The 9,686-nt window shown below is 35.3% G+C and overlaps 1 protein-coding gene across 1 annotated transcript; it reads left to right on the top strand.

Annotated features, from left to right (window-relative positions):
• The first annotated feature begins 1,354 nt into the window (after window positions 1–1,354).
• LOC122023026 lies at window positions 1,355–2,668 on the top strand. Its single transcript, XM_042581126.1, has 5 exons — window positions 1,355–1,784; window positions 1,962–2,042; window positions 2,118–2,214; window positions 2,284–2,426; window positions 2,511–2,668. The coding sequence occupies exons 1-5, from the start codon at window positions 1,355–1,357 to the stop codon at window positions 2,666–2,668; spliced, it is 909 nt and encodes a 302-aa protein (XP_042437060.1).
• The last annotated feature ends 7,018 nt before the right edge of the window (window positions 2,669–9,686 follow it).

Raw genomic sequence — 9,686 nt, 5'->3', positions numbered from 1 at the left:
TAACATTGGCAATGCTCCTAAACCCATTTAGAAGCATAAGTAATGAGCGGTATCTAGTAACACATCATTACTACCCAAGTTATAAGAATGTTGAGATCCAACACCACCTTGTGACTACTAATTGTGACCCCTCACAATATATGACAAGTGTCCTTCTATCCTTGATATCTAGATTGATTAATATGAGGCATAGACCGTGTCATCCTCTAATCAATCAAAATCTTGAATCCCAAGTAGACTCAATTAATCAAATGAGTTCAATATCTCATATCGACTCATTTGGGCATGGTCATGCACTTAGTGGTCTCACTCTATCAAGAATATCGATGTCACTCCCGTCATATATATAGGAGGGATAGATCCCATCTGCATCACTCATATCCCTCCGCATAATTTGTTATATACCCAGTAATCGTCTTTATAGTCCACTCAATTACGGGTGACGTTTGATGAAGCCAAAGTATGTAACTCCTTATGTAGGGAACTATGGTGACTTTAGGTCCAAGGACTAATAGTCATACTAATAGCCACATGAGAAAGTATATGACACTCATATAACGATCCATGATACTTTCTCATAGCGGGTCATTCAGTATACATTCTCCAATGCATACCCATGTGTCAACTTGATATCTCCATATCCATGACTTGTGAGATCAAGTCATCGAGTTGACCTACATGCTAGTCTCGTCGCATTAACATTGTCCTTGAATGCTAATACTTGACTAGAAATAATTAAGAGTAGTGTTTCCTATATCATCTCACTATCGATTCAACTAACCAATTGATATAGGTAAGAACCTTCTACTCAAGGACGCTATTATACTTAGTTATTTTGCACCAGTACAAGTAAACAAAATAACCATAAACAAATACCTTTATATATAAGTATATGATACAACGAGTCCATACAACGATCATCAAATGATTGGCTCTAGGGCTCTAACTAACAATATCATCTCGAGTAATGGCATAGAGGTAGATCCATCAAAACTAAAGGTCGTGGAAGAATGGGGAGTGTCCAGGAATGCATCAGAAATATGAAGCTTCTTAGGTTTGGCCGGCTACTATAGGAAGTTTATCAAAGGGTTTTCTTCTATAGCAGTGCCACTTATTGCATTGACAAAGAAGAATCCAAAGTTCAATTGGAGCTCAGGCTGCCAGAATAGCTTCGATACTTTAAAGCAAGCTCTTATTACAGCACCAGTTCTAGCAGTGCCATCTGGATAGGATGATTTTATGTTATACACTGACGCATCTAAACTCGGATTAGGTGTTGTTCTTATGCAACGTGACCGGGTAATTGCATATGCCTCTAGAAAATTGAAGGAGCACGAGAAGAATTATCCAACTCATGATTTTAGAGTTGGCAGCAATTGTATTCGCCTTAAGGATTTGGAGGCATTACTTGTATGGAGAAAAGTGCAAGATCTACATCGACCACAAGAGCCTTAAATATTTCTTCACTCAGAATGAATTGAACATGCGACAAAGACGCTGGTTAGAGTTGGTAAAAGACTATGATTGTGACCTTAACTACCATCTGGGTAAAGCTAATGTAGTTGCAGACACATTGAGTAGGAAGACAGTGGTGGTAGCTCAATTGTTAGTACAAGAACCCCTTCAGATGGAAATCCAGAATTTCGGCCTTGAATTTTATGCCAAGGGTAGTGCCCCTAAGTTATCTACGCTGAGAGTGCAGTCCACTTTAAAGGATTGTATTCGGGAGGGCCAACCTGCCGATGAGCAGTTACAGAAGTGGAGAAAGAAGGATGAGTCGAAGGGTAGTACACTTTATTCTGTAGTGGATGGGATAGTAAAGTTTAGGGACCGCTATTGGGTGCCTAGAGACAATACCCTCTGAACCGAGATTATGACGGAGGCTCATGCTTCTCCATATTCCATTCATCCGGGGAGCACGAAAATGTATATAGATTTACAAATGCTCTATTGGTGGCCAGGTATGAAGCGCGACATTAGGTGTTATGTATCTGAACATTTAACATGTCAGCTGGTTAAGGCAAAGCACCAAAGACCCGCGGGTATGCTCTAGCCACTCCCTATTCCTGAGTGGAAGTGGGAGGATATTACAATGGATTTTGTAGTTGGCTTACCAGGGACAGTGAAGGGCTTCAATGCCATCTGGGTAATAGTGGATCGCCTCACTAAGTCAGCGCACTTTCTTCTGGTGAAGACGACCTTCTCTATGATACAGTAAGCAGAACTGTACATTCGGGAGATAGTCAGATTGCATGGAATTCAAGTTTTTATCGTGTCTGATAGGGATCCAAAGTTTACATCATCTTTCTGGAAGCGTTTGCATACAACAATGGGGACAAAGTTGCTATTTAGTACAACCTTCCATCCTCAGATCGATGGTCAGTCAGAGAGAGTGATCCAGGTTCTAGAGGACTTACTGCAGGCTTGTGCGAATGACTTTTAAGGGAGTTGGGAATCAAAGTTATCCCTGATAGAGTTCACCTATAACAACAGTTTTAAGTCATCTATAGGTATGGCTCCTTATGAAGCATTATACGAAAGAAAGTGTAGATCACCCATCTACTGGGATGAGATCGGAGAAAGGGCGGAAATAGGGCCAGAAATTGTTCAACGGACCACTGAGTTGGTAGTTAAAATTCATGATAGGATGAGAACTGCTCAAAGTTGACAGAATAGCTATGGTGATAAAGGAGAAGAGAACTCGAGTTTGTGGTTGGAGACCACATATTTGTGAAAATAGCACCCATGAAGGATGTTATGAGATTTGGTAAAAAGGGCAAGCTCAGTCCAAGATTTATTAGACCATTTGAAATTTTGGATAGAGTTGGAACCTTAGCATACAGAGTTGCCTTACCACCTAACCTTGCGGGAGTACACAATGTTTTCTATGTATCTATGCTTCGCAAGTACTTGTCAAATCCATCGCATGTGTTGCACTTGAACCTTTGCGACTCGCACCTAATCTGTCATACAAGGAAAAACCTACGTAAATTTTAGACCGACAAGAGAGGAAGCTACGGAACAAGGTGATAAAAATGGTCAAAGTCAAGTGGCTCAATCACTCTGAGGAGGAAGCTACTTGGGAGACAAAGGAAGACATGAAGAGTCGCTACCCAGACTTGTTCGGTAAGTCACAATTTCGAATACGAAATTTTATTTAAGGGGGGAAGAATTGTAGCACATGAAATTCATCCACTATTTATAAGTTAAAATAATTAATGACATAGATAAGGAAGGGATTAATAATTCAGTTAAGGTAGGGTAGTAAATAAAAAAAAATTAATTAAATTGAATACACTCATATCATGATAAATTAATTTCATGAATAAAAATTAATTAATATATGCATGTGCAATTAATTTAATTATATACATGACATGGCTAAGAAAGTGCACGGATTAGAATTAGTATACATATGATGATAAAATATTTAATTTGTGAATAAATATTTTGAACCATAAATAAATTTAATAAATATGGTAATGGATTATTTGATTCATGAGATAAATAAAAAGTAGAATTAGTTGACGAATATTTTGAGCCATAAATATATTTAATAAGTATGGTAATGAATTAGTTGATTTGGAAATAAATGGTTTAGTGGTTGGACTAAGTCATAGGTAACAATTATAAAAGAAAGAACCCTGAGAGAGAAAGAGGGTGAGATAGCCGCCGTTGGAAGAGAAGAGCCGTCGGGTGTCATGGAGTTTAGTCGCAAAAGAAAGGGGTACGTTCCTACCACTTAGTTCAACAATTAATCTATTAAAATAGGTTATTCAAAAGAGAGTTCTAGATTGATTAATTGCGGGATGAAGATATAGGTTAGGGTGGTTCGATACTAGTTTGAAAAGAAAAGTTATGCTTTGTTTCTTCTCCGCGATTGATCATTTTTTTTTTGCACCAAATAGATTACGGATTATGCTGAATTCATATTGTAGTATGTGTATGTATTATTTTTCCTTCATGTTATTTATGTCTTAGTTAGAGCACGTTCAATATCTTTTTATTATTTTTATTATTTTTCCTTGATATTTTAACCAAAACGTATATTTTGTTTTTTTTAAATTTTAATTTCGAGTTACTTTAATTTTTTTGTAATTAATTTATGATGTTTAGTATATTGATTTGGAGTGCCTTTAATCTTCCGTATTTTTTTTCTTATGATTTTAGTATCTTTTTGAATTCAAGTGCCTTTCCTGGAGAAGTGATAAAGTTGAGTATTTAATGTCCAAATAGGAATTATTAACAAGAATTGTTTACGTTTGCCCTTGATTCAAAGAGCCCCTACCACATGGAGTAATTAAAATAATGATGATTAGAATGTATTATTGTAACGCCCGCCCTTCCAGGTAGAACTAAGGCCACCTCGGAGGGACGGACGTCACTGAAACATAGACATCAATTATACTAATGCATATGGATTCATGGCAGCGGAAGACTTATTTAAATTTTTTTTTTTTTTATCATATGCATTTAGTTTACTTATCATGGCACGTGAATCAAAGCATACTGAACATTATCATCATATCATCATTATTCTAACATGAGTAAAATATCATAAGTGTATGAAATACTAGCTGAAATCATCAGCATAAGCATAGGTCCAACATTGTTCACATGCATAACTTAGATAATTCAAAGAAACTTAAATAGATCTATCCACCAGCACTTCCACACACATCTTCCTTGCCTTTCCTGCTCTGCTCCCCTTAAACAATCCATTCCTTGCCTTTATCTGCAGTACAAGGAAAACGTGTAGCTATAAGCCAAAGGCTTAGTGAGATCCTTGCCTACCCATAAATCCGAAGAAACACATAACATAACATAACATGTAGAAAACATAGCATAGCATAACATAGCATGGAGAGTCATAACATAGAACATATCTTATCATGTAAAAACCATAACAACTCATAGCGTCACATGAGGGAAAGCAGAACATAATATATCATATCACATAAGGAGCATAACATATCAAAGTCTATCATGTGAAGGTATATCATGATTCATATCACATTCTTTAAGCACATATCATGAAGCCTATCATATCATGTAAACATGTATCATAACTCATACCTGTTCATAAGGGTGCATAAACATAATTTCATAAATATGTGCATGTAGATGCAATATGTATATTTTTAAAACATGTATCATGGAATGCACATATGCATCATGCTTCTTTCAAAACATATAGTATACATACTTGAATATCATATCATCATCATCATGAGAAGGGCCCTGGCTTGTACCACATGTAAACATAAATGCGCGCAATCCCTAGGACAGGGTAGCTAGCCCCGAACCTACTAGGGATCTAGGTCCGTTCATAGTCCGTCGACCTAGGGGCGTACTGAGGAGCCCATCCCTTAACGAGGTCCGTTCATAGTCCGTCGACCCCGGGGCGCTTATGGAGCCCACCCTTGGTACAAGCCATACAAAGTAAAATATCATGCATATCATATCTCATCATATCATACATGTCATAATTCTTGTCATATCATTAAGAGAGCTCTTGATCCCAACTTAAGGGAAGCATCTCTTTACCATAGCATGAAGAGTGCTCTTGATCCCAACTTAAGGGAAGCAACTCTTTTCCATAACATGAAGAGTGCTCTTGGTCCCAGCTTAAGGGAAGCAACTCTTTAGGCTTTTATTCTTACATAAGCCATTCATACATGCATTATGAAACATAACATGTTCTTATCATAACATAAAGCATAACATGTCATTTTCATATCATCAAACATGGCATATCATCTCATGAACTTAACATACATATCATGAACATGGCATATCATATCATGAGTCTAGCATATCATATCATTAACATGGCATATCATGTCATAAGTCTATCATGTCATATCATAAGCATGACACATCTTATCATAAGACATAGAAATGCAACATATCATAAAGCATGAAAGCTTACTTCACTTATATATCAAAGACTACATATCATGAAAATGCCTAAGCATGTTTGGTTAGGTTTAACTCTTTCCTAACCCAATTTATCCATCTTGGACGAACCATATCAGTAGGTTTCATCCTCATTTCATTCCATATTAAGCATAGAACTTACCCACATAACATGTAAAACTTAATCTAAGCACATACAAGGTAATATACTTCATGAATAAGCATGTTTGAGTTCAAAACTCTAACCTTAACCCATTTATCTCAATTTGGACAAAACATATCAGTAGGGTTCTTATATCATTTGGTTCCATATGAAGCATAAAACTTATCCACATAGCATGTAAACTTGATCTAAGCACATACAAGGTAATATACTTCATGAATAAGCATGTTTGAGTTCAAAACTCTAACCTTAACCCATTTATCTCAACTTGGACAAAACATATCAGTAGGGTTCTTATATCATTTGATTCCATATGAAGCATAAAACTTATCCACATAGCATGTAAACTTGATCTAAGCACATACAAGGTAATCTACTTCATGAATAAGCATGTTTGAGTTCAAAACTCTAACTCTAACCCATTTATTTCAATTTGGTCGAAACATATCAGTAGGATTTCATATCATTCTACTCCATAAGAAGCATAAGTCTTAACATGTAACATGCACATTTAATCTAAGTTCCTATAGAGCATAGTACAAGTACCTACAAGGAAACATACTTCATGAATAAGTCTATTTGAGTTCAAAACTCTAACTCTAACCCTTTTATTTTCATTTGGACGAAACATATCAGTAGGGTTTCATGTCTCTTTATCCCTTAGGAAGCATAAAACTTAAACATGTAGCATGCACATTTAATCTAAGTACCTATAGAATATTGTACAAGTACTTACAAGGAACCATACTTCATGAATAAGCCTATTTGAGTTCAAAACTCTAACCCTAACCCTTTTATTTTCATTTGACCGAATCATATCAGTAGAGTTCCATATCATTTTATTCCATAAGAAATATAAAACTTAAACTTATAACAAGCCCATTAAATCTAAGTGCCTACAAGGTATTGTACTTCATGTTCTAAGCATATTTGAGTTCAAAAACTTAAACCCTAACCCATTTATTCAATTTTTTTGCCAACCATATCAGTAGGGTTTACCACCATTTCATTCCATATGAAGCATAAAAACCTTAGTTATAAACATGTAAAAATTCATACATCACAAGGAGGTACAACTAGTATGGTTTCTAATTAAAATTCTTGACCTAAGGCCTTATAATCAACTTGGCCGAACCATATAGTTAGGTTTCTTTTTTTTTTTTTTTATAACATGAAGCATCTCTTATCACTTGTTAACCCTAAGTAACTACCTATTCTTTATCTTGACCATCTTCTTTCAAGAAAAGTTTTAGAGTTTCGAAAGAGAAAACATTCTAAAAACCGAAGCTACTTGTACTGCAGTGATGGGATACTCACATCCTTCGCTAAATTCTCTAAGAAGGGAACCTTGCTTGTGAATCCTTCCTAGAGGAGAGCTTCCTTGCTCCTTGGTCTCGGCAAGAAGAAGAAAGGGAGAGAGAGGTCACGGTGAGGGAGAGTAGGAGGAGGATGAGAGCAAATGACAACTCATCTTTAATTTCCTCCTTTTATTCATTATTTAATTTCCTCCTTTTAATTTCTTTTACTCTCTTCATAATTAAGAGAAAAGTCTAGATACATCCCTTCTTGGTGAGTAAGAAAGGAATATTCTAGAGCATCTCTTCATTAGAAAGGGAGAAGACAACTCTCACTTCTCCTTCTCAAGAGAAGAGCCTTTTCTTCTTACATTTAATTATGGTTTCCATCTCTTTCCTTACAATAATTTCTCTTGGTCTAGTGGTTATCTTATTCAGGTATCTAATGAGAGATCTAGAATTCAAGTCCTAGACCTTATGTATTTTTATTCCTATTTTATTTATTTAAGTGTTTGGCTAGGAGCGAAAATTCAACTAAAGCATATATATTTTTCTTTATTTTTTATTCATGATAGAATATTCTAGAATTTTGCTAAAGATCCTATGGGTGTTATAATTATTTTGTAAAAGTAAAATAACTGGTATAGTATGATTGCTTCATCTGTCAACACCAATTCTCAACTTCATTATTATCTATCTTAATACGTTATCTATCAACATCAAGTCTTTGGATTTATCTCTAGTAGTTGACCTCATTCATGAGGGAGTCTTTTGTTTAAGGAATACTGTATAAGTATTCTTGTAATGGAAATTAGTCGGCCCACTTATTTTCTACTTTTGCACTAACCAGAAAATTCACCGACGACATGCACGATTAAATTCTTGTTTATAAATTTTAACATATTAATTATCTGGAAGTGGGTAACCATGTTTATAATAATCAAGAATGTTATGGAATTTTGAAAATGTGGCATGCATATATGTATGAGGTTAAAAACATATTTTTTAATGAGGAATGTGATTTGTCTGTGGCCTATGTTTATATACGAGGAAAGTTATGAACCGGGGACTAAAGCTCGAGGAACTTACTAAATTATTTATGGGTCGAGTTATGAATCGGGGACCTAAGCCCGGGGAGCTTGCCAAATTATGTATGAGTCAAATTATGAACTGGGGACCCAAGCCCGGGGAGTTTGCCAAATTATGTATGGATCAAATTATGAACCGGTGACCTAAGCCTAGGGAGTTTGTCAGATTATGTATGGGTCCAGTTAGGAACCGGGGACCTACGCCGGGTGAGCTTGCCACATTATGGATAGTGGTTTTGTTCCGAGGTTCGGATCCCTATCAACCTAGCGCTAGGATAAATGTTTGATCTAATAGTTATGTTACGTGGCCACTTTCATTGAACTGAACTCTACTAGAACTGTTACATTTATGTCATGAAAGCATTTAAGTTAATTTTATTATTAGAATATTTTTCCTTATGTTTACGGCATGCAAGCTTTCAACCTACATCTCTTTCTTTGTCTAACCTAATTTAGTGGATCTGATTATTGGCTATTATGGTTTGAACGTACTGGGTCTTTAGACTCATTATATTGTTTATTACAGGAGGCGGTATCGATGAGACAAGAGGCTTTGACAATCAAGCAAGCTCAGAATGACGGTAACACAACCCATGGACTCCCCCTAGTTTATGTTTCCGCCTTTAATTGAAATGATGTAATAAAAGATTTAGTCCAGTAAATTTTCTATAAGAACTACTAGTTGTTTATGATTTAGTCAGCTTTCTCGGGATATTCATGTACTTTTTTTTTCTTCCTATTATTAGAAACTAAATAAATAAATAAAAATTTTAAAAAAAAAAGACATATATATTAAATAGGAAGAGGCGTTTTGAATTAAAGTAGATTAGAGTCATTACAGTTGTCCTATAAGCAACGGTCTTCTATTTATTCTTAACAAATAGAGATGATTATCCATGTGAGTGGACTAATCTCAATCTGCCAACTTACTTATCGAGGCTTTTTTCCAAATATAACAAAGACATATATACTAAATAGATTATGATATTTTTATTTATTTAAATGTCTTTATAATAAGTTACATTATTTGAAATTCCAAAGACTTCACATGTCCTTGAAATGACTCTCTTTAGTCAATGGCTTAGTAAAAGGATCGGCAAACATATTACGTGTAGGGATGTACTTAAGAACTATCTTTTTCTTATCAACAATATCTCATATAAAATTATACTTAATTTCTATATGCTTGTCTTTGCTGTGATATTTAAAATCTTTGGAAAA

This window comes from Zingiber officinale, chromosome 9B (genome assembly GCF_018446385.1).
Source record: "Zingiber officinale cultivar Zhangliang chromosome 9B, Zo_v1.1, whole genome shotgun sequence".
In the NCBI taxonomy this organism is placed as follows: domain Eukaryota; kingdom Viridiplantae; phylum Streptophyta; class Magnoliopsida; order Zingiberales; family Zingiberaceae; genus Zingiber; species Zingiber officinale.
The sequence above is the reverse complement of the archived record's forward strand: the minus strand, read 5'-3'. Positions and strand labels throughout refer to the sequence as shown.